This window comes from Callithrix jacchus, chromosome 13 (assembly GCF_049354715.1).
Source record: "Callithrix jacchus isolate 240 chromosome 13, calJac240_pri, whole genome shotgun sequence".
Classification (NCBI taxonomy): domain Eukaryota; kingdom Metazoa; phylum Chordata; class Mammalia; order Primates; family Cebidae; genus Callithrix; species Callithrix jacchus.
The window spans coordinates 49982779-50009296 of NC_133514.1; the positions used below are offsets into that span (position 1 = coordinate 49982779).

The following is a 26518-nucleotide window of genomic DNA, read 5'->3' on the forward strand; positions in this document are numbered from 1 at the left end:
CCTGTCTCTGCTTTTGACATCCTTCCTCACCAAACTTAATCATGTCCAGCTTTTGATTTAAAATGAGAGACTTGTGACTCTTCTTTCACTTGAACACATAAAGGCCATTGTAGTGTTACTAATTGGCCTTGTTAAATTATCTGTGTCTCCGGGAATAGGGAGGACTGAGGAGAGGGAGAGAGATGGGGGAATGGCTAGTGAGCAGAACAGTCAGAACACACACATCTATCAATTAAGTTTGTTGTCTTATATGGATACTATGTTTGCAATGACAATAGTAACATTAAAGATCACTGCTCACAGATCTCCATAACAGAATTAATAATAAAAATTATAAAATATTGTGAGAATTACCAAAATGTGACAAAAAGACACAAAGAATCCTCACAGATCTCCGTAACAGAATTAATAATAAATAATATGAAAATTTGCAAGAATTACCAAAATGTGACAGAAAGACACAAAGTGAGCACATGCTCTAGGAAAAATGGCACCGATAGATTTGCTGAACTGAGGGTTGCTGCAGACATTCAATTTGTAAAAACACAGTATCTGGCCAGACATGCAGTGGCTCACATCTGTTATCCTAGCACTTTGGGAGGCTGAGGCAGGCAGATCACTTGAGGTCAGGAGTTTGGGACCAACCTGGCCGACATGGTAAAACCCCATCTCTACTGATACTACAATATTAGCCCGGTGTGGTGGTGTGCACCTATGATCCCAACTACTCGGGAGGATGAGGCACAAGAGTGGCTTGAGCCCAGGAGGCGCAGGTTGCATTAAGCCAAGATCATGAGCCACTGCACTCCACGCCAGGGACAGAGTGAAACTATGTCTCAAACAAACAAACAAAAAAACCCAATATCTGCTATGTTCAACAAAACGAAATATAGCAAAATGAGGTATGCCTGTACGTATATTATTTCAGTTTCCCCCTGCAAGAAATCATAACTTGATGAAATTCTTGAGCTCAGTTTATCTTAAATAAACTAAAAAATATTTTACTTAAAATTAAAAATTACATAATGTATATAAAGTATCTTCTGTTGCCTGGGGAAAAAAATGTTTTTTAAATTGACTAAGCTGTTATGAAATGGTTTTGTCTGTTTTTCAAATCTTATGGCCACATTTTATAGTCTGCAAATTGGCTGAAAAATCAAATGTAAGTATTTCCCACCCCTCCATCTCTTAACAAGCCAGTAGCCAAATCCACCTGCGTCATAGGGCAAACTGCATGTTAACTCACACTGGGACTCCTGTTTGTGACATGACTTCAGCTTATTTTCTGCTTGAATAGGCTTCCAAAGACAAAGCCCCAAGACATCTGTCTCGTTCACAGATTGAAGGGTGTTTTAATCAGCTTTCTCATATTCCTTGTCTATCTGTCACCTCATACCAACACCTCCAGTAATAAAATTCTGGCATTCAAGTTGTCTGGAAGTTTCTTTCTAGACCTAAAGTAGGTTCATATCCATCCAAGTGGTGAACATATAACTTTTTGACAGAAAATCCACGACCAGATGTCTTTTTGTAAGTGTGCCATGTGTTCGTTTTAATGAGATCATTCATCATTTGTAATGTTCATGGTCCTTGCTGCTGTCTGTCTTTTTTCTGTTTGATTTGTTATTTTTGTTGTAAATATTGGTAACATGCCTAGCACTGTTCTCATCAGTGAGTAAATCTCTCTCCGCCCTCTGTGTCATTGCTCTTAGCGCTCTCCCTCTTAAAATGTTTCATAAGAACATTTTACTGAAAGATCATGGAAGAACTCTGCCACCTTTCAGATCCTGAAGCTTTTAAAACTTAATTTATTTTTAACAATAACAGCAAAAAACAAAATCACATGGTTTGAAAGCCAGGAGGTGCAAAAATATTACATTAAGTTGCACCCTTTTACTTCTGTCTCCTAACCATGCACTCTCTACAGGCAACAAATGTAATTAATTTCTTATCTTTGCAGAGAGATTTTATACATAACAAATGCATATCAGTATTTGCTTCCCTTTTTCGCTTTTAAACTTTCCTTTTTTATTTAATTATGTCTTGGAGATCATATCAGTGCATAATTTTCACATATGTAGGCCTTTATAATCAATCATGTAGGTATGCTGTAATTAAGCAGTCCTATATTGACAGCTATTAAGTAATTTCCAGTCTTTTCCTATTATAAACAGTAGTGTCATGGATAATTTTAAACCTATTTTTCCTGAGTGTAAGCATAACTGTAGGGTAAATTCCTAGAAGTAGACTTGTTGGGTCAAAGGAAATGTGCATTTATAATTTTTATAAAATATTGCAATACTGTCCTTCATAGAGATTTACTAGTTGATATTGTCCTTAGCAATATGTAAGGATGTCTATTCTCCTACATCTTGACAGTGTGCTTTTACAGTGATAAGGGAAAATTCGTATCTTAACACTTTTAATTTGTATTTTTCTTATTATAAATGAGATCAGATATCTTTTCATATGCTTGAGAATCATTTGTCAGTTGCCTGTTCATTTCCTTTGGCCATTTCTCTAATGAGCTCATGGTCTTATTAATTTGTATTTATTAGGAAAATAACTCTTTGTGATATGATTTGTAAATATTGTCTGATATTTTAATAGTTATTTTTATCATCACTGCATTTCTATAGGTGTGAACAAGAACCTATAAGTATACAAACAGAAAGAGCAGATGTGTATTGGGAGATAATGTCAGTCAAGCTATGTAGAGCAGAGGCATTCGTTAAACACACACACACACAGAGAGAGAGAGAGAGAGAAAGAGAACATGTACAAAAAATGCTGGAAGAATAGAGGAAGGTTGGGCATGGTGGCTCACACCTGTAATCCCAACACTTTGGGAGGCCAAGACAGGCGGATCATGAGGTCAAGAAATCAAGACCATCCTGGCCAACATGGTGAAACCCTGCCTCTATGAAAAATACAAAAATTAGCTGGGTGTGATGGCATGTGCCTGTAGTCCCAGCTACTTGAGAGGCTGAGGCAGGAGAATTCCTTGAACCTGGGAGGTGGACGTTGCAGTGAGCCGAGGTGGCGCCATGCACTCCAGCCTGGCAACAGAGTGAGACTCAATCTCAAAAAAAAAGAAGAATTCCTTTCCTAGAACCTAGAAATGAATTCCTTTCATTTTTATGGCTTTATCTGTAGTTTTTCTTATTTCTGTAGTGAACCATGTAAATTCAAATTAAGTAGTAGAGAATATCAATTTATAGTTTATCTTAGCATTTTACATTTTTTAGTCAATAAAATGCTCTTTTTTCATAATTGCTGTAGTTGTTATCTGGCCACCATCTACCCCTCAGGGAGGAGAAGCATATTATATCTTTAAGAAAGCACCATAAAGCTTGATGCAAATATAAATTATGTTCTTTAGTACTTATCCATTAACTCTGCATGGAAAACTTCCATTTATCAGAATGACTGCTGTACTCGTTACTGGGATTTTTTGTACCCTAATTCTGAAATATTAATTTGGGACTAGCAAATATGATAAAATATTTTTCTCTCTTTTTAGATAAAATGTATCTGAATTAAAAAGTCATAGCTCATAGTCTGTGTGGCTGATATTCATTTTTTTAATTTATTATAGTCAATATTAGTTGTGGAATAATGTCAGTCATGAAATGTATTTAATAATTTTAGTAAGTAATTTCTTTGTGTTTCTGTTCTGCTTTTATTTTTGTTTTGAGACAGGGTCTGGCTTTGTCGCCCATGCTGGAGTGCAATGGTGCGATCTCAGCTCACTGCAACATCCGTCTCCCAGCCTCAAGCAGTCCTCCCACCTCAGCCATTCTAGTAGCTGGGACTGCGGGTGTGAGCCACTGCACCTGGCAGTAATTTGTTGCTTTTATTCTTTCTTTTTCTTTTTCTTTTTTCTTTTTTTTCTCTTTTTTTGAGACAGGGTCTTGCTCTTTTGCCATGACTAGAATGCACTGATGCAGTCGTAGCTCACTGCAACCTCCCACTCTCAGGCTCAGGCGGTCCTTCTGCCTCAGCCTCCCAAAGTGCTGGGATTAAAATTGTGAGCCATCATACCTGGCCTACATTAGCATACTTTAACTGAGTTATTAAAATGGTTTGTTGCCCAGTGTGGTGACTTATGCCTATCATCCCAGCAGTTTGGCAGTTCGAGTCAGGTGGACCACTGAGCCCAGGAGTTCAAGTCCAGCCTGGCCAACATGGCAGAACCCCATCTCTACTAAAAATACAGAAAATAGCCAGGCATGGTGGTACATGCCTGTAGTCCCTGCTGCAGGAGGTTGAGGTGAGAGGATTGCTTGAGCCCAGGAGCTTGAAGCTGCAGTGAGCTGTGATCACTCCACTGCACTCCAGCCTGGTCAACAGAGTGAGACTCGGCCTCAAAAATCCTCAAAAATTAATTACAATTTGTTCAAGGAATTTTTGAAATATATTCATTATAATACACTTATTTAATTATAATACACTTAAAAATTTCTAACTGAAAACGTACACATGGCATCGAGGAATAATGAGATAGTTTAAATGGTAGAAATGGTGATCATTAAAATGCTGTCATAAAAGTAATTTATTATATTAATATGTGAACATATATGTAAATAAGGATTTAATTAGTAAAGGGTACTTATATGTGAGCTGATGTTGGATCTACACAAATGAATTAAAATTATTGTCTGAGCATTTGACATACTTGTGATTCACAGAGTAGATTGTGGTTTTTAAGTTGCCAGGAACTGAAGATATATGCTGGCATAGAGCAGTTCTAATTGCCAGCTTTAGAACGGTAATGTCAGAAATGGGAAGCATAATTGCCATGTGAGTTCTCCCAGTTAGTACTTTCTCACCATATCTCAAGCACAGATTGACATCTGTTACTACATTTCTGCAAGCACAAAAAAAAAAAAATTCATTCAGAAGCTAAAATATAATTGACAGAAGCTTGAATCTAAAGAAAAATCTGTAATTTCAAAAAGCTCACTTGTTTTTGCTGCTAACTAGAAATATTGGGCTTTCTAACCACATATTTGATCAAGCTTGTTTGATTACAATATTTATAGATTCTAAGCTCTTACATTGATTGCTGAGTCAGGATTTTGATTTGATGAAGAGGCTAAGGAGAGGTATCATTTTGTAAAACAAATTCACTTAGAATAAAACATTTTTGTGATGGAGTAAAAAGTATTCACAATCAAATCCTCATATATATTCATTGACTTATAATAACTAATATCTACTGAGTGTTCAATATAGTCTGAATGCTATGTTTCATCTGTATTCTTCTGGTATATTTCTTCTATAAAATCTAAAAGATATTATTATTTGTACTTTAATATATGAGAAAATGAAACAGGATTAGAGCAATTAAGAAATTTGCCCAAAGTCACACAGCTGGAAAGTATCTGAGCTACAGTTTGTGCTGTTGTTCAGAAAAACAAAGAAATGTGAAATTCTTGGACAATTTAAATTATCTTCAGTGTTACAAAGAACAGATAGTTTGTCTTAGTGGCAGAGAGTAAGGGATTTGATCACAGCACCAGTAAAGGTAGAGATGTGAGCAGGCCTAACAGTTATATCCTCCTGACTACATTTAGTCAGGGAAGTGTCAGAGAATAGTAAAAATTAAGGTTGGGTGGAAAAGGGACCCTGTTTTGGTGGGCACTGGAGCAAAAGAGTTTGGATTGAATATATTTTTCCACTTCTCACACTATTCTACCAGAGTACCCCTAAGACATAAAAGCATGAACTCATATTTGTAGACTATGAGGACATACTAAATTATAGCTTTCAGTTGCAAATGACAGAAACCCACTCAAATAAGCATGGACAGAGTAGGGAAGAAATATATTGGCTCACCTAATTGGGAAATCTAAGGGTACATCTTGTTTTAGGTGTATCTAGAATCTCAAAGGCTGTCAGGGTTGGCATGCTCTTTCCCTTTCCTCCCTACCCCTGTCCAGGACAGACTCTTCCATCTGTCTGCAGCCCTATTCTCACACTCTATCAATTTAGCAACTCTGGCAGCAAATCTTTTCTGTTAATTGGGGTAAAAAAGTTTTAGAGGAAGATTTGGAGCCATACACTCATTTGGTAACCAGTCGCAGTGGCAAGGAGATGGGCTGTGCTGGCTGGTCTAGGTCATGTTCTTTGAGGTACTGGGTCAGCTCTGCTTAAACCATATGGGATGTATTTCTCAACAGAAGGATCTTTATCAGAGGAAGGAGCAGGGAGGGGTTCTAGACAAAATTAATGAAGGATATATAATCTAGTACAAGTTAAAATATCTTTGAAATAGTAGATTTTACCTTTGAAATTCATGTAAGTTTTGTCTGAAATGTCTGTTGTAATATATTTTTAAATGTTCCATGCTGTGGATTAAGTTCGCCTAAGATTTCCTGGGGGGATTCTGAGGGGTAAAATTTGAATTCAGGAAGTTTTATTGAGGCATGCTTTTGGGAACACTTATATAAGGGGTAAGGAAAGCATGATTGAGCAGAGGGAAATGTTGAACTGTGATGCAGATGCAGCAGAGGCGTCAGCTGATCCCACAGGGAGCTCAGAAGCTGGGGTGGTTCTTCAGAGATACCCCACATTGAAGCAAAGAGGCCTGAGCTGTGTACTTCTGCACAGACCAGTGATTGGATATAGGTTACTCCAGAGAGGATGTAACTTTGACAAAGCAGCTTCCTTTGGCGCAGGGCAGTTCCTGAGGAGAGTTAAGGAACGAGCCTTTAGCACACATCTCTAGCCACTAGTGGAAGAACACGCTGTTCCTGAAACAGAGGGCAGCTTACTGCAGCTTTCATTACATTAATTCCAGGAAAATGTGTTGTGTTTATCTGTCGTTTTATTAATATTATTTTATTTTATTTGATGGATAGACATCAAATCTCTGTTGCCCAGGCTGGAGTGCAGTGGTGTGGTCTTAGTTCACTGTAGCCACAACCTCCCAGACTGAAGTGATTCTCCTACTCAGCCTCCTGAATAGCTGGGACTACAGGCAAGCATCACCAAACCTGGCTAATTTTTTGGGATTTTTTTTTCTGGAGAGACAAAAAAAAACCAAAAAACTACCTGTTGCCCAGGTTGTCTCCAACTCCTGGCCTCAAGAAATCCTTCTGCCTCAGCTTCCCCAAGTACTAGGATCATAGGCGTGAGTCACTGCACCTGGTCTGGAATTTTTTTTAAAAAAGTATAGGTTTATAAAGATGAGTTTATTCATCATGATTTCAGCTTTTTTTCATAATGTTATGATTTATGAGCTCCTGGGTAAACAGTATATTGCTTCTGTGGGATCAGCCTTTGTGTGACAAGGGAGAATATGGCAGAAATAACGGGTTTCCAAGTGGGCATGTGTCAGCCCTGCCCCACGCTCCATTATGTCTAAGGAAAGGAGGGTTGTTAGAAGGCTGGTCCATTTATACATACTTTATTTTCTCAGGCACTAAGGTTGCAAACCAGCTCATTTGATGCTGGTTGAATATTATTGACCTGTTTAACTATAAGTAATTATTTTCTTCTGTGTGGAATTAGAAATGCATTTCTTTTTCTTTTTTATTTTATTTTACCTATCTATCCACCTATTGACTGAGACACTTCAATATAATGTGAGCCTGGCTTGAAGATTTATTTTCCTAAACTGCAGAGCATGTGTTTCTGTGTGGCAGATAAGATGCCTCTCCCCAGCTTCCCTAGGGGATCCTGAATTTAGAGGAGAAAATGGATTTTTCTCTGAATATTACTCCCTCTGATTGAGCTTCCTCTTATTAAAGTTGACTTTATAAGGGCTATTAAATAGTTTTAAGTGTTGAAGCATGCATAGTTGAAAGAATCTTAATCTAATTAGTGAAGAAATATTTACTGAGCACCTGCTACTCTATGCAAGGCACTGTTCTGGAGATATGTGAATCCCATCAGTAAACAAAATACAAAAATATATATATTTTTTCTCTCCTAAAGCTTACAATCCAGCAGGAATTGGTAGATAGTAAACATAAGAAATAAGTACATCCTATAGACCACTAAAAGGTAGGAAGAGCTATGGAAAAAGAAGTAGACTAGAGGAATTGCTAGTGGCTGGGGATGGGGCTTGGAATTTGGTCAAGATAGACCCCATTGAGAAGATGACATTTGCACAAATGTGTAACAGATGTGAGGTGATTCAGTCTGGATATTTGAGATGTAAAGCATTCTAGGAAGAAGGTGGCAGCCAGCGTAAATACCATAAGGCTGCAGTAGGAAGAAATAGTAGGAGATGAGGCAAGGTGTGGTGACTCAAACCTGTAATCCCAGTACTTTGCTGAGGCAGGAGGATCTCAAGCCCAGGAGTTCGACACCAGCCCAGGCAATGTAGTGAGACCCTATCTGTACAAAATACAAAAAATTGGCTAGGCGTAAGGGTGCTCACCTATAGTCCCAGCTACTTGGGGGGCTAAGCTGGTAGGATTACTGAAGCCCCAGGAAGTCGAGGCTGTAGTGAGCTGTAATTGTATCACTGCATTCCAGCCTGAACAACAGAGCAAGACCCTGTCAGAAGGAAGGAAGGAAGGGAGGGAAGGAGGGAGGGAAGGAGGAAGGGAGGTGGTAGGGGTTGGGGGGAGGGAGGTGGTGACGGCGTGTGAGAGCCAGCGCTCGGGAACACAGGGTGGGAGGGAGGGGGAGGAAAGAAAGAAATTTAAAAAATAAATATTTCAAATTAAGTATTTATTATTCTCATATAAAACAAGCTAGGTTTCATACAGTGCATTTAAACAATCTTTTGATCAGCGTGGGGATTAGGGAATTTTTTTTTTTTTTTTTTTTGAGATGGAGTTTTGTTCTTGTTACCCAGGCTGGAGTGCAATGGTGTGATCTTGGCTCACTGCAACCTCCGCCTCCTGGGTTCAGCCTTCTGAGTAGCTGGGATTACAGGCACCCCTCACCATATCCAGCTAATTTTTTGTATTTTTTTTTTTTTTTAAATAGAGACGGGGTTTCACCATGTTGACCAGGATGGTCTCGATCTCTTGACCTCGCGATCCACCCGCCTCAGCCTTCCAAAGTGCTGGGATTACAGGCGTGAGCCATGGCACCCAGCCAAAAAATTTTTAAAACTCAGTTTAAGTGCAGGCAGGCAAATAGCTCAGCAAAAAGTAAATATGTTAGTGTTAAGTTATTGTGAGTAGAAATGGTGAAATTCAGAATTAATATGTGATTATAATTTAGCAGTCAAAGTTGCAAGTGTTGAATTGATGCAGTTTGAGGCATTTTTACCAATTAAACTTTACTCATTAAATGACTTGATAAATATATTGAGCATCAGCAAGTGCTAGTGCTTGTGTGGCCTCTGAAGATGGGGTTCTGCCTCATGAAGTCTAGAGGGAAGGCACTAATACGTGTAAAATTACAATGTTAATAAGAGCTACAAAGGTATAATGATGCTATAAAAATTTTAAATAGGAGGATTTCGACTTATTCAGGGAGGAAGGGAAGGCTTCTCTGAAGAATTGGTGATTCTGTTAAGTCTGATATTTGAAGGAAGAATGAAAGTAGACAATGAAAGAGACCCGCCATGGGATGAGGAGAGGAGAGTGTCCAGGATGGTATCACTTCAGATGCCTGGGCAAAATACGATGGTGTTTAGAGTAAGGGATTTGTAGTAGAGATGAAAAGAAGAGCACTTAAGTAATTTAAAAAAAAAAAAAAAAGGAGGGTTGGTGGGGTGGGAAGTAATATCCGTGCGATTTAATGATGGATATTTAAGATTAAATAGGGATGGTGGTGAGGGAGAATATAGCTTAGAAGCTGAATTGATATTGTTGCTGAAAATTCAACTACAGTAACAGTCTTAAGGAAATAAGGAAAGGAAGTACATTTCCTTTCACAAGGCCTGAGAAGAAATTATGAGCAATATCAGTAAAATGGATCCTCAGGGTTCTATTTTAATTGGCCCTAGAGTTTACAGAGCAATAGATTCTGTACTGTCTCTTTCAGTGACACTTGGGTATATGTCTTATCTGAAGGTATGTGTTAGGAATTTTAATTTGAGAAGGTAACTTAATGAAATTTTTATGCCTGTTTTATTTTAACCGTAGAATCTTAAGAAGATTCAAGAAATGGAAAAGAGTGATGAATCTAACACAGACCTGGAAGAGCTGAAAAATGCTGACTGGGTAAGAGCTGGATATGCTTTCTGATCTGTGTACTAAGAAATAGTATAATTTTTTTTTTTTGAGACAGGGTCTTGTTCTGTTGCCCAGGCTGGAGTGCAATGGCAAGATTTTGGCTCATTGCAACCCCCTGCCTCCCGGGTTCAAGCAATTTTCCTGCCTCAGCCTCCCAAGTAGCTGAAACTACAGGCATGCACCACCACACTTGGCTAATTTTTGTATTTTTGGTAGAGATGGGGTTTTACCATGTTGACCAGGCTGGTCTCAAACTCATGACTTCATGTGATCCTCCCACTTTGGCCTCCCAAAGTACTAGGATTACAGGCATGAGCCACTGTGCTGAACCTGTATAATGTCTTTTTAAATGCTAGTTATTGGCCAGGCATGGTGGCTCACACCTGTAATCCCAGCACTTGGGGAGGCCAAGGCAGGAAAATTGCTGGAGCTTAGGAAATCAAGACCAGCCTGATAGTGAGACCCTATCACTACTAAAAATAATAATAATAAAAAAATTAGCCGGGCTGGTGGCATGTGCCTGTGGTCCCAGCTACTTGGGAAGCTGGGTTAGAAGGATCACTTAAGTCTGGGGATCACTTGAGCCCGGGAGGTTGAGGCTCCAGTGAACTATGATCACACCCCACTGCACTCCAGCTGGTCAACAGAGTGAGACCCTGTCTCAAAAAAATAAAAAATAAAAGGCTCTTTATTAAGGACTGTAGTATGAATTGATAAATAAATTTGAATGCTTAGTCTTACATTTGAGGAAATACCTATTTCCCATTTTAAAAAGCTTTCTGGTTTTTTTTTTTTTTTTCTTTTGAGACGGAGTTTCACTCTTGTTACCCAGGCTGGAGTGCAATGGCTCGATCTCGGCTCACCGCAACCTCCGCCTCCTGGGTTCAGGCAATTCTCCTGCCTCAGCCTCCCGAGTAGCTGGGATTACAGGCACGCGCCACCATGCCCAGCTAATTTTTTTTGTATTTCTAGTAGAGACGGGGTTTCACCATGTTGACCAGGATGGTCTCGATCTCTTGACCTCGTGATCCACCCGCCTCAGCCTCCCAAAGTGCTGGGATCACAGGCGTGAGCCACCGTGCCCGGCCAGCTTTTTGGTTTTGTTAAAACCACCCCCAATGTCTCTGAGAATTTTAGTGTTTTAAAATAGTAATATTTCTAATTATGTTAATACCTTAACACAGCAGTCCCCAACTTTTTTGGTATCAGAGACTGGTTTTGTGGAAGACAGTTTCAAAGATTGTGGGTAGAGGGGTGGTTTCAGGATGAAACTGTTCCACCTCAGATCATCAGGTATTAGATTCTCATAAGAAGTGTACAACCTAGATCCCCCACATGGGCAGTTCACAATAGGGTTTGTGCTCCTTTGAGAGTCTAATGCCACTGCTGATATTGCAGGAGACAGAGCTCAGGCATGATGCTTTCTCATCCACTGCTCACTTGCTGTGTGGCCTGGTTTCTGACAGGCCACAGACCGGTACCAGTCAGTGGACTAGGGGTTGCAAACCCCTGCCTTAACATATTATTGTGTATTAATCAAAGCTTAAGCTATGTTTTCAGGATTAAGTGTGAAACCAACAGCATTGTACATTTATTTATCCAATGAACAGTTATCTAGGTTAGGACCCTGGGAATGCAGAATAAACGATATGGGGTCTCTCTACTGATAAAACTCAATCCAAAACAGAAGACAGATTTGCAAAACAGATAATGTGGTTTATTCATGTGACACACTTCAAGCATCTATGATTTTTCAGGCATAGTTCTAAATCCTAGTGACTCCAGAAATCCCGGCCCTCATATAAAATTTAGAGTGGTAGCATTACAGCCTTGGGTACACAATAGTGAATGTCGTGAAGTGTTAAGATTGTGGAAGTCCAAGGCCAGGTGTGGTGGCTCTTGCCTGTAATCCCAGCACTTTGGGAGGCTGAGGTGGGCGGATCACCTGAGGTCAGGAGTTCAAGACCAGCCTGGCCAACATGGCCAGCTGTCTCTACTGAAAAATACAAAAATTAGCTGGGCATGGTGGTACACACCTGTAATCCTAGCTACTCGGGAGGCTGAGGCAAGAGAATAGCTTGAACCCGGGATGCAGAGGTTGAGGTGAGCTGAGATTACACCACTACATCCAGGCTGGGCAACAAAGGGAGACTCTGTCTCAAAAAAAAAAAAAGAAGATTGTTGAAGTCCAGGTATTGAGGGAAGGCATATTTTAGGATTCTGACTTTCTAGGTTAAGAATGCTAGATAAATAATGCCATTATGATATGAATGGGTTGCTTTTGACCGTATTAGGTTGTTTTTTTGTTTTTGAGACAGAGTCTCGCTCTGTTGTCCATACTGGAGTGCAGTGGTGTGATCTTGGCTCACTGCAACCTCCACCTCCCTTGGGTTCAAGTGATTCTTCTGCCTCAGCCTCCTTAGTAGCTGGGACTACAAGCATGTACCACCATGCCCGGCTAATTTTTTGTATTTTTAGTAGAGACAGGGTTTCACTCTGTTAGCCAGGATGGTCTCGATCTCTTGACTTTGTGATCCTCCTGCCTTGGCCTCCCAAAGTGCTGGGATTACAGGCATGAGCCACCTCGCCCAGCCCATATTAGGTTTTAATTGTTAGCACATTCTTTTCTGTTTTATTGAGATATAGATATACAATAAGCTATACATATTTAAAATGCATAATTTGATACATTTTGACATGTATTTTGTGTGTGTGTGTGTGTATATATATTCACACATGAAACCATCACCACAATCAAAATAATGAGCCTATTTATCACACCCAAAGTTTCCTCATACCTTTTTACAATCCTGCCTCCTGTCTCCTGCCTCCCCAGTTTCCAGCCAACTAATTATCAGCTTGCTATGACTATAGATTAGTTTGCACTTTCTAGAATTTTATATAAATGTAATCATATGATATGTACAGTTTTTTGTTTGGCTTCTTTTACTCTTCCTAATTTTTTTGAGATTTCATTCCTGGTGGTGTCTGTATCCATAGTGTATTTATTTTTATTGCTGAGAAATATTCCATTGTGTGGGTATATCATAGTTTATCTACTCATTTGTTGCTGGTCATTTGTGTTATTTCTTGCTTGCAATATTCTTAATTTATTGATATCTTCAAGATATTTGGGATATTCAAGACAAAACAAAAAATACTTGCCTACAGTGTCTTAAAAGCTGTTATTTGTCATTTTAGAATAAATTTGATTATCAGTTTTCCTTAATGTGGAATACTTGGATAGTGTTGCTCTAGGTAGATTTTGTCTTGGCCAATAAATTTTACATTGGTTTTCCCAGTCATTGAAACAAGATAAATAACTTCTAGTGTTCACAAGTTAGCAAACAGCTGGTATAAACGTAAACTAAAAATTTAATTTCTTACTGTAAGATACCTTCATTTGAAAACTAGTATCATCCCTGCCAAGAGAAGCACTAACTCCAGAAGGAATTATATTTGCATAGCTCACCAGCTTCCTCCCCAAAGGACAACTAAATGAATTACCTAGAAAGATTAGAATGAAAAGAGTAAAGAGTTGAGAGAGAATTAGAATGTCTTTAGTAGCAGAATCTAGTTTCAGAATCTCCCTAGTGGGATAAGAGATAAATGATAATCTCCAGGAATGCATATGATAACAGTTGTCTGTTATTTTATATAATAAGTGTGACTTTCTTTAATTTCTGAAAAGTAATATGTAAGATTTTTTAACCAAACAATCACACACAAAAATCTGACTATATAACAAAGTGTGGGCTGGGTGAGGTGGCTCATGCCTGTAATACTAGCACTTTGGGAGGCCAAGGTGGGTGGATCACCTGAGGTCAGGTGTTCAAAAAATTAGCCAGGCGAGGTGCCTGTAATCCACCTACTCAGGAGACTGAGGCAGGAGAATCGCTTGAACCCGGGAGGCGGAAATTGCAGTGAGCCAAGATGGCACCACTGCACTCCAGCCTGGGGCAACAAGAGCAAGACTCCGTCTCAAAAAAAAAGGAACAAAGTATGTTTGAATCCCTTTTTAAATTATAGCAAAAGCTTTTAATATGGGTAATTGTCCCCTAATTTAAAGCCTGAGGGTAGACTTTTAACAGATGAGATGATCTTTCTGCTGCATCTTAAAGGGATGAATAAGAGAAGTATAGAAATTGGGACAAAAGCATTATTCTCAAGAGAGAAATATGGATATTTTAGGGATATTATTTTAGAACATCTTCAATGGCAGAATTAAGAATCTTTTTAAATATGAATATTTAAGTACCTCAAATCCTTTTTGGAACAAGAGGATAGGAAATTAAAAAATACTTTTTAGAGGCCGAGGCGGGTGGATCACGAGGTCAAGAGATCGAGACCATCCTGGTTAACATGGTGAAACCCCGTCTCTACTAAAAATACAAAAAATTAGCTGGGCATGGTGGTGCGTGCCTGTAATCCCAGCTACTCAGAAAGCTGAGGCAGGAGAATTGCCTGAACCCAGGAGGCAGAGGGTGCAGTGAGCCGAGATCGCGCCATTGCACTCCAGCCTGAGTAACAAGAATGAAACTTCCGTCTCAAAAAAAAAAAAAATACTTTTTATATTTTTTGGTAGCTGCTTATTGTCCAAACCCAACATTTTTTTAAAATTATGAATTGTTATTGAGGATGCTTTTGAGAAATTTAGTCAGTGTTTTTATATAGAAGGTTCTTATGAAATATATCACTTGGCCAGGCGAGGTGGCTCACACCTGTAATCTCAGCACTTTGGGAGGCCGAGGTGGGTGGATCACCTGAGATCAGAAGTTCAAGACCAGCCTGGCCAACATGGTGAAACCCTGTCTCTACTAAAAATACAAAAATTGGCTGAGTGTGGTGAAAGGTGCCTATAATCCCAGTTCCTCAGGAGGCTGAGGCAGGAGAATCGCTTAAACCCGGATGTTGGAGGTTTCAGTGAGCCAACATCATGCCACTGCACCCCAGCCTGGGTAACAAAATTAGACTCTGTCTCAAAAAGAAAAAAAAAAAAAAAAGAAGAAATACATCACGTGATTTTACAGTAAATCTATTTAAGTAACTATTGTGTTACTTGTTAATTTTAACAAGCTACAAGATTTTAGCTAAATATGGAGTTCACTCAAGTAGAGACTTTGACATCTTATAGGCAGGAAAACAAAAGAGTTAAAGTATAATAAGATAAATATTAATAGGTTTTATGTTATTTTATGTATTTTTCTTTTGAGACAGTCTCACTCTGTCACCCAGGCTGGAGTACAGTGGTGCAATCATAGCTCACTGAAGCCTCAAACTCCTGGCCTCAAGTGATTCTCCTACCTTGGCCTCCCAAAGTGCCAAGATTATAGGCATGAGCTACTGTGTCTGGCCTTTTTTTTTTATATAAATGAAAGTACTTTCATATAAATGTCATTTTATTCTCAGAACTCTTAAAGGTAGACCAGGAAACCTAATATTTGAAGATAAGTGCAATTGAGTAATGTGTGCAATGATAGTAACAACTTTAAAAGTATCTTTTTTTAAGCATTTTCTTTTGTTTGTTTGTTTGTTTTTCTTTCTCATTTTTTTTCTTTTTTTTTTTTTTTTTTGGAGACAGAGTCTTGCTCTGTTGCCCAGGCTGGAGGGCAGTGGCATGATCTGGGCTCACTATAACCTCCGTCTCCTGGGTTCAAGCAATTCTCCTGCCTTAGCCTCCTGAGTAGCTGCAATTACAGGCGCATGCCACCATGCCCAGCTAATTTTTGTATTTTTAGTAGAGACTGGGTTTTACCATATTGGTCAGGCTGGTCTTGAACTCCTGACCTCAGGTGATCCACCACCACAGCCTCCCAAATTGTTGGGATTACAGGCATGAGCTATCGTGTCTGGCCATTTTTTTTTTTTTTTTTTTGAGACAAAGTCTCACTCTGTTGCCCAGGCTGGAGTTCAGTGGCACGATCTGGGTTCACTGTAACCTTCGTCTTTCAGGTTCAGGCAATTCTCCTGCCTCAGCCTCCTGAGTAGCTGGGATTACAGGTGTGTGCCACTATACCCAGCTAATTTTTGTATTTTTAGTAGAGATGAGGTTTCACCATGTTGGTCAGGCTGGTCTCAAACTCCTGACCTTGTGATCCACCCGCCTCGGCCTCCCAATGATCTTAACAAGTAATAAAGTACCTCTTCTTTTATTGATGAGGAAACTATGGCTCAGACAGGTGTAGCAACTTGCTCCATTATCAAATTGCTGGTAGGTGGTTGTATCTCAGTCACCTGTGGCCACAGTAATACAGTGTCACTAACCACTACAAAAATCACAGCCACATCAAGCAAAAGCACTTACTTACTAGCTCATGAGTCTCCAGATCCCCTGTGGTAGCTCCACTCTTCAGGTATCTTATCTTTCTTTATCCTGGGACCATAGGCTAACCCAGGCTTAACATTCTCATGACCATAATAGAAACACAAGGGACAAGCCAATTGTACATATCCTTTTGAAGCCTTTTGTCTTATCACACCCACCACTGTTCCTATGGCCAAGCAAATCATATAGCCAAACTAAAAGTCAGGGTATGGGAAATATAATCCCCTTTAGTGAGCAGAGACACATAACAGCGTAGACACAGGGAAGTGTGAAGAACCTGAGCCCTTAATGCAGCCTACCACAGTGATGAAGCTTAGGTTTAAACCAGTGCCTCAGCAGGTAGAGCCTATAGATTGACTGCTTGCTTTCCACCCATCTATTAGTACCTAAAATCTAATTTTTAATATAGTTTTTGGTTGTTTACTCATTGTTTTGTAATTCAAGCTCTTCATTTATTCTGTATGACTAGCTATTTAGAAGAAACTAGTACATTTATTCATTGATGTCTCTCTATCCTTGATTCTTGCAGGCACGATTCTGGGTACAAGTGATGAGGGATTTGAGGAATGGGGTAAAACTTAAGAAGGTCCAAGAGCGGCAGTACAACCCTTTGCCCATTGAATATCAGCTCACCCCTTATGAGATGCTAATGGATGACATTCGCTGCAAAAGATATACTTTGCGAAAAGTGATGGTAAGTAACAACACTGTTAGGCCAGGCGTGGTAGCGCACTCCTGTAATCCCAGCACTTTGGGAGGTCAAGGCGGGTGGATCACCTGAGGTCAGGAGTTCCAGACCAGCCTGGCCAACATGGTGAAACCCCATCTCTACCAAAAAATATAAACGTTAGTTGGGCGTGGTGGTGCATGCCTACAGTTTCATCTACTTGGGAGGCTGAGGCAAGAGAATCCCTTGAACCCAGGAGGTGGAGGTTGCAGTGACCCAAGATCAAGCCACTGCACTCCAGCCTGGGCAACAGAATGAGACCCTGCCTCAAAAAAGAAAAACAAAAAACTATTAATGGACTCAAGTGGTTATTCATCTATAATTGCATTTATTGAAAATAGTTTTAATATTAAATTTTAAAAATTATTTCTTTTTATGCAAGTAATACTTGATCATTGTAGAAAATTTGGAAAGTACATTAAGCTTAAAGAAGGAAAGTTATGAACATATAATTCCATAACCCAGAGAGAAATTTTGTTAACATGATGATTGATAACCTTTAGCCTTGTTTCTCTGCACTTTATTTGGACAAAATGAGTTAATATAGAATGCTTTTGTTTTATTACCAGTTGTTTTGCTTAACATATTGTGATTATTTTTTCCATGTCATTATATATTCAACATTATCATTTCTAAATGGCTACATCCTTTCTAGCTTATGGCTATTCCAGAGTTTATTAAACTAATCATCTTGTGTCCCATTATAAGCAGCATATTTTGTGTATCCTTGTATGTAAATCTTTTTAAATAGCCACCATGAAATCCTTACATTCCTAGTAGTGGAATATCTAGTTCATTAGCAAATTCTTACAGCTCTGTCTTTAAACTATATCCTGATTCTGACCACTTCTCTCCATTTCCACTTGAGATACCTTTTTTTTTTTTGAGACAGGGTCTTGCTCTGTCACCCAGGCTAAAGTGCAGTGGCACAATTACAGCTTCACTGCAGCCTCAACTTCCCAGGTTCCAGTGATCCTCCCACCTCAGCCTTCCTGCTAGTTAAGACCATAGGTGTGCACCACCATGCCTGGCTAGTGTTTTTTGTATTTTTTTGTAGAAACAGTTTCACCATGTTGCCCAGGCTTCTCTCAAATCCCTGACTGAGCTCAAGTGATCCACCTGCCTCTGCCTCCCAAAGTACTGGGATTATAGCTGTGAGCACTTGGCCAAGATATCTTCTATTCCAAACCACCATTATCTCTCATCAGACTATGACAGTAACCTCTAAGTGGCCTTCCTGCTTTTACCCTTGCTCCCTTTCAATCTGTTTTTCCCAAAAACAGCCAAGTAGGCTTCTTAAGTAAAAGATATGATCATGTCATTGCTCTACTCAGAATCTTCCACTGGCTGTTCATCACACTCAGAAGAAACTCATGTCCTTACCGTGGCTGGTACAGCCCACACGGCTGGATCCAGGTTCCCTCTCAGACCTCATCTCCTACTATGCTTCCCTGCTGGGTTTTCCTCTTTAACCACCCTCATCAGTGCCAGTGTCTCAGCAGTGCCTGGTGTGCTCCTGCAACAGACCCTTTGCCTTGGATATTGCTTCTCTCAGGAACTGTCCTTTCCCACATAGTCATATAATATGTCTCTTTACTTTTCAAGCCTGTGCTCAAGTTTCCTCTCATTAGAAAAGTCTTCTCTCTCTGCTCTCATGTTTCACTAGCTGACATTGCCATGTATTTCCAGATTTATTGTCTATCTCTCTTACAAAGACAAGAACTTAGTTATTCTCACTATTTATCCCCTTTAACAAGAACATGTGCCTAACATGCAACCAAATACTGAATACAGTGCTCAATAAATAGTTGCGGGATGGATTAATAAATTCCATCCACATTTTTGAGGAAGTTTAATCAAAGTTATTTTACATTGGAAGGTTCTTATGAATTGTAACACTTGTTTTTTGTTTTTGAGACAGTCTTACTGTTTTTACCCAGGCTGGAGTGCAGTGACGTAATCTCAGCTCACTACAACCTCCACCTCCCAGATTCAAGTTATTCTTATGCCTCAGCCTCCCAAGTAGCTGGATTACAGGCATGTACCACCACATTTGGCTAATTTTTGTATTTTTAGTAGAGACGGGGCTTCGCCATGTTGCCCAGCTGGTCTTGAACTCCTGATCTCAGGTGATCTGCCCACCTCAGCCTCCCAAGTGCTGGGATTATGGGCATTAACCACTGTGCCATATCACTTGGTTTTGTAGTAAATTGGTTTAAGTGGCTATTTGAGCTGCTTGTTAATTTTAATAAGCTATAACATTTCAACTAATGTTGTATAATATTAGTTATATATAACATTATAGTATATACAACATTATTATAGCATAAATTTATTTATAATAAATATAATTATTTTTATATATTTATATAATAATATATATAATTATTATAAATATATAAATATTACATTTATATATGTTATATATAACATTATACTATAATGTTAACTAATTTCACTTTTCATCAAATCTGATTTACTTTACAGATGAGGAAACTGAAATTTAGACATGCTCAATAGTAACATCCCAAGTTCAGACAGCTGGTTACAAGGCAGAGCTGAGGGTCAGCCTCATTCTGTCTGGCCCCAGCAAAGCCTATGCTGTGTGCTACATACATATTGCCCAGTCACCCTCAGAAATAACTGTGATGATGATTATTTACAACAGAATAGTTTTGCCCATTGCTTCACACCTTTGCACAAACTGGGTATCCTTTGGGGCTGACCAATTTGACAGAAAGAAAATAATTGTTTCATTTTTAAAATCTACATTTCTTTCATGCATTTAAACATTTAAAAACCTTTGCTAGCTGTTTGTATTTCTTAATTTCATTTTAATTGAATAAATATCTGTTAAGCACTTTTTATATAGTAGACCTTACTCTGACTCTGGAAGAACGTATTACAGTCTCTGTTCTCTCAAAGCTTCCAGTATTTTGGGAGCCACTGATAACTGGTGGAGGAGGAGCTAAGTAGGGGGTAAAAAAACACACAAACACACACAAAATATTGTATTCAAAGACCAAGAAACAATGGGATCTGACACATGAGAACAACAAAAACAACATTAGAGGATAGAACAGAATGCAGGAAACTGGAGAGGTGAGACGAAAAGACAGCTCAGGACAGGAGCTGTGCAGCCTCAGTGCTGAGGGATGAGTACGAGAATCTGGCAACACAAAGACGAGCAAGGCATAGCCAGAGAGAAGGCTGGAAAGTCAGGGGAAGTGGAGGTGCAGCTGCAAAGAGCAGGCAGTGTTTCAGAGAGGTCAAATGAGCACTGTGAAATGGTTAACAGATTTAGCAACATGGAAATTACTTTATTCTTTTAAGTAAAAGAGAGAAACCTCAGATTTTAGGGTGGTAGGAAAGGCAATGGTGATAGTGAGTAAACAGTATGAGTTTCTTTAAAGAAGCATTTAAAAGAAGATGAAAGATTGCATCTGGAGGAACACACAGGGTATTTCCCTGGATGTGTGTGCTGTGGCTTGTGTACCCAGCCCCCTATTAATAATTTCCAGTTTTCATTGTTTTAATCTGTATTATGATGAACATTCAAATGCAAACATCTTATCCAATTATCGCCATGGTTTAAATTTTTATTGGTAAGATGAATAGATCAAATAAAATGCACATTTTCTTTTTTAATAATGTACATTTTAAATTTTAGTACTTAATATTTTACAAAATTTCTCTCCAGAAGGGTTGTACCAATTTACATTTTTACTAGTTTCACAGGACCATTCCTATTGCCAATACTGGGTTATCTTTCTCAAATGTATACCTATTAGAACTTTGTCCTCTCTAATTGGGTGAGCACTTAATGTTAATCTTTGGTGATTTTCCTCCCTATCTAGAAGGAATTATTCAAAAATTCATATCAGTGTTAAAATAAGTCCTAATAGATCATTAACATTTCTGTTGGTTTTATCATTAATCTATTTTACCTGTCATCTTTGACATTGCTAAATCTTTTTTTTTGTTTTTTTGTTTTTCTTAGTTTTTAGCAGAGTTTTACACTGCAGGAATCTTTCTCTTTTTATCAGAGAAAATAATTGTGCTAAATAGTAGTCATACTAAGAATTAAGATAGATTCCTTTCGAAGTTGCTGATTTAACAGTTCTAGGAATCTGTATGTTATAAGCACTCTAAGTGAGGCTTAGGGAAGTAATGGTGAGTGATAGACAGAATGACAAAGAACTGTGCGTCCAAAATGGAAAATGTTTACAAACAGAGATAATTATGTTTTTCCTGTGGTAAATAAAAGACATTTATTGATTGATTGAGACAGGGTCTTGCTCTGTTGCCTGGGCCGGAGTACAGTGACACAATCATGGCTCATCACAGCCTTGACCACCCCAGCTCAAGCAATTCACTCACCTCGGCTTCCTGAATAGCTGAGACTATAAGTGCACACCACCATACATGGTAATTTCTTTTAATTTTTTGTAGAGATAGGGTCTTGCTATGTTGCCCAGGCTGGTCTTGAACTCCTAGGCTTCAGCAGTCCTCTTGCCTCAGCCTTCCAAAGTGGTAGGATTATAGGCATGCGCCACCACACCTAGCCTAAAAGTCTTTAAAAATAACTCTGATTTTTTTCTTGCAGTTTTCTTTTTTATTATATATATTTTTAATTAAGATAAAATTCACATAACGTAAAATTACCTATTTTAAAGTGTACAGTTCAGTACTATTTAGTATATTGCCAAGGTTATACAATATACTAAATCATGTTGAGGTACTTTACCATACCCTTCTTTTGTTTTGAGGTGGAGTTTCGCTCTTGTTGCCTAGACTGGAGTGCAGTGGTGTGATCTTGGCTTAGCACAACCTCTGCCTCCTAGGTTCAAGCGATTCTCCTGCCTCAGCCTCCCAAGCAGCTGGGATTACAGGCATGTGCCACCAGGCCCAGCTAATTTAGTATTTTTAGTAGAGATGGGGTTTCTTGTCCATGTTGGTCAGGCTGGTCTTGAACTCCTGACCTGACCAACATGGACAGGTGATCCCCCCTCTTCAGCCTTCCAAAGTGCTAGGATTACAGGTGTGAGCCACCGTGCCTGGTGAGCTCACAGGCTGTACAGATATATCATAATTTGTTTATTCATGACCCTAATTGGACATTTGGGTTTTTTCTGATTGAGTTATTTCCTTTTCACTAACATGAGTAGTGCTGCAGTGAATAGTAATGTACAAGGTTTTGTTTAAAAACCTGTTTTCAGTTATTTGGGGTATATACCTGGGAGTGGAGGGGCTGGATAATATAGTAATTCTATGTTTGGCTTATTGAGAAACTGCCAAACTGTGTTCCACAGCAATTAAACCAATTAATATTCCCATTAGCAGTGTATGAAGGCCCCAGTTTCTCCTATCCTTGCCAACACTTGCTGTTGTCCACTTTGTTTTTAATTATAGCTACCCTAGCAGTGTAACATGATATCTCGTGATTTTGATTTGCATTTCCCTGATGACTCACAATGTCATACATGTTTCATGTGCTTGTGGACCATTTGTATATATTTGAAGAAATATATACAATTTTTGTATATATTCAGATTTTGTATTTTTTAAAATTTTAATTTAGATTTGGGGGTGCATGTGCCTGTTTGTTACATTGCATGCTGATGGAGATTTGGGTTTCTAGTATACCCTTCACCTAAATAGTGAACATTGTACCTGATAGGTAATTTTTCAACCCTGACCCCCTACTCTCAACCTCCCTGCTTTTGGAGTGCTCCAGTGTTCACTGTTTCTGTCTTTGTGTCCACGTGTACCCATTATTAGTTTTCACTTATAAGTAAGAACATGTGGTATTTGGTTTTCTGTTTCTGAGTTAGTTCACTTAGGATAATGGCCTTCAGCTCCATCCATGTTGCTGCAAAGGACATGATTTCATTCTTTTTTTATGGCTGTGTTGTACTCATTTTTTAATTGGGTTGTTTGTATTTTTGCTGTTAAGTTGTAACAGTTCTTTTTATATATTCTGGATAGTGGACCACTGGCAGATACATAATTTGCAAGCATTTTCTCCCATTCTGCAGACTGTCTTTTCACTCCCTTGTTAGTTTCCTTTGATTCACAAAAGGTTTTAATTTTGCTGAAATACAGTTTATGTATTTTTGCCTTCTGTTGCTTGTGATTTTGGTGTCATATCTAAGAATTCATTACCTGCTTTATTTAAGATAAAAAGGCCAGGCACAGTGACTCATGCCTATAAATCCAACACTTTGGGAGAGGCCAAGGCAGGAAGATTGCTTGAGCCCAGGAGTTTGAGAGCATCCTGGACAACTTAGTGAGACCCATCTCCATAAAAATAAGTAAAAGGGCAGAGTGCAGTCACTCACACCTATAATCCCAACACTTTGGGAGGCCAAGTGCTGGGATCGTTTGAGCCTGAATGTTTAAGGCCTGCCTAGGCAACATAGACCCCCATCTCTACAAAAAATTTAAAACTAGCTGGAGTAGTCCCAGCTACTCAGGAGGCTGAGGTGGAGGGATCACTTGAGCCGGGAAAGTCTAGACTGCAGTGAGCTGTGGCAATAGAACAAGAGCGTGTCTAAAAAAGAAAATTATTTCAAAAACAAGACTGAGTACAGGGTAGATGTTTTAAATGTTTCAAAGGGGATCATTTTATGTATTAGAAATATTTTGTTGGGGTGGGCATGGTGGCTCATGCCTGAAATCCCAGCACTTTGGGATCACCCGAGGTCAGGAGTTCAAGATCAGCCTGGCCAACATGGTGAAACCCGTCTCTGCTAAAAATACAAAACAGTTTTTTGTTTGTTTATCACATTGTGCTCAAAAATAATACCAAGTTTCTATAACTGATCTTATTTACTTAAGCATCTACTATTTGTGTTTATCCCGGAATCATTTCTCATTTTACTTTAGAGAGCTTGTTTACTTACAGGAAAATAATTTCACTGACCCAGCAGCAGAATGGTTTTCACACAGCCACTTCTTTTTTTTTTTTTTTTAATTTTTTATTGGATTTTAGGTTTTGGGGTACATGAGCAGAGCATGCAAGACAGTTGCGTAGGTACACACATGGCAGTGTGCTTTGCTTTCCTTTTCCCCTTCACCCACATTTGGTATTTCTCCCCAGGCTATGCCTCCCCACCTCCCCCTCCCACTGGCCCTCCCCTTTTCCCCCCAATAGACCCCAGTGTTTAGTACTCCCCTTTCACACAGCCACTTCTTATTACAGCTTTAGCATCACAAACCTGAACATCTGAGTGCTCCAACAAACTTTTTGAGTGCCATTGTGATACTCAAAAGACATTCTTATTGGAGCATTTCAGATTTTTGGATAAGTATAATGTAAATATTTAAAAATCTGAAACATTCTGGTCCCAAGCATTCCACCCGTAGTGACGTAGGTCCATACTGGCCTGCTGCCTCCCTCAGGAGCATTGTCCCACTTCGGTAGTTGGGACCTAGGATACAGCTTCTGACTACTGAGACTACAGTTAATGTGCTTGTTTTGGGAATGGAACATATAGCCTTGGCTTTAGTTAATCCATTCTCATTCCTGCTCTTAGAATACAAAGAAAGCATGTGAAAATTAGCCAGAAAGATACATATTATTCTATTCAGGAGTAGACTAATGAGTAATAGAAAAGTCTGATTGAATTGTTTTATACAATAAGGTTTTTTTAAATCTACATAATATGAAATCCAAAAGTAGTGGGTGGTACCACGGTAGGCCACTGGTTCTGCTTCTTGATCACCCTCTGTAAACCAGCAGTCATTTGTCTGTCTTGGCTCAAGCAGCAGCAGTTATTTCCCAAGTTTGCTCTGGGCCATCCTGCCCTCATTCAGGGTGGCGGGGGAGGGAGGAGAGTGGATGTTGAGTGGGCCCCAGCAGGTTTGCCACACACTCTGAACTCAATATGGTGGCCATGTCTGGGGAAAGGGCTGGGCCTGGGAGTGGCCATTGAGGTCCTATTTTGTTCAAACAAGACTGGGAAACAAATAAGGCAAACTGGTCATGACTGTAGCTTCTAAGTAGTCAGGTGGGAATTTAAGTTGTTACTTCTTGTGGTTTTCTGGATTTTAAAAAAATATTTCAGAAAAAAAATTTTTTAACATATTACTTTAAAAAGAGAGGACCTTAGAGTAGAATCAGAGACAGACTGGTCCTCCACAATAGCTCTTCTACTTAAAAGTTCTGTGGATGTAGGCAGATACCTCTGCTCTGCATTTGAGTTTTATTTACAAAATGTGAATTGTGGCTCTGTTTTTTTTTTTTCCCCCCTATTAACCAGGTGTTTTGTTTTGAGATGGAGTCTCACACTCTGTTGCCTGGCCTGGAGTGCAGTGGTGCCATCTCAGCTCACTGCAACCTCTACCTCCTAGGTTCCAGCAATTCTCCTGCCTCAACTTCCCAAGTAGCTGGGATTATAGGCACCTGCCACCACACCTGGCTAATTTTTGTATTTTTAGTAGAGACGGTTTCACCATGTTGGCCAGGCTGGTCTCAAACTCCCAACCTCAGGTGATCTGCTCACCTGGGCCTCCCAAAGTGCTGGGATTACAGGTGTGAGCCGCTGCGCCCAGCCTACCTAGGTTTTTTAAAAGGAGGAAAATAAGAGGTGAAAAGTTTTTTAAGTTATAAAATACTTCGTAAGCTTAAGTATTATTTATTCCATTTACATTCATAATTTTAGAAACTTTTTGTTGAAATTTCCCAGAGTAATAGAATTAAAGTAAGCTTGGATTTTCTTTAGTTTCATGGTTTTTTTCTCTGAATAACTTAGCCATTTACTCCTCACTTTATTGGTTTGAAATATATCTTTGGTAATTACACTTCACTAATTGTGTGGCATATATGAGATGACAGCTATATCCAGGAAATTCATGACAATCTTACATAGTCACGTGAATCTTCTACTTTTTGTCTCCTTTTAGGTGAATGGTGATATTCCCCCTCGGTTAAAAAAGAGTGCTCATGAAATCATCCTGGACTTCATCAGATCCAGACCTCCTTTAAATCCAGTATGTAATTTGACATAGTCCTCTAGCATGGCAATATCATAATGAATTATTGTATTCTAGGGTGTCATCTCTAGAACTCAGTTTTTCTAGGTGGTTTTTCCTCTGAGCTTTTTACTCTATTAAGATGAAGCCCAGCTATAAATTATATTCTTTCTATTTTTGAGACAGAGTCTCACTGTGTCACCCAGTATGGAGTGACTCCTGGGACTCAAGTGATCTTCCCACCTCAGCCTCCCAAGTAGGCTGGGACCACAGATGTGTACCACCATGCCCAGGCTTTTTAAATTTTTGTAGAGACAGGGTTTCGCCATGTTGCCCACGCTG

The 26518-nt window shown here is 39.2% G+C and overlaps 1 protein-coding gene across 6 annotated transcripts in view; it reads left to right on the forward strand.

Annotated features, from left to right (window-relative positions):
- Positions 1 to 26518, forward strand: part of SPIRE1 (spire type actin nucleation factor 1) — a 214844-nt gene that overhangs the window by 134656 nt on the left and 53670 nt on the right. For all 6 annotated transcript variants that reach the window (XM_008979444.4, XM_008979446.4, XM_035270512.3 and 3 more), the window contains 3 exons: positions 10059 to 10136; positions 17003 to 17167; positions 26108 to 26194. In XM_008979444.4, coding sequence (XP_008977692.1) covers positions 10059 to 10136; positions 17003 to 17167; positions 26108 to 26194 — 330 coding nt within the window. The remainder of the gene's footprint in view (positions 1 to 10058; positions 10137 to 17002; positions 17168 to 26107; positions 26195 to 26518) is intronic.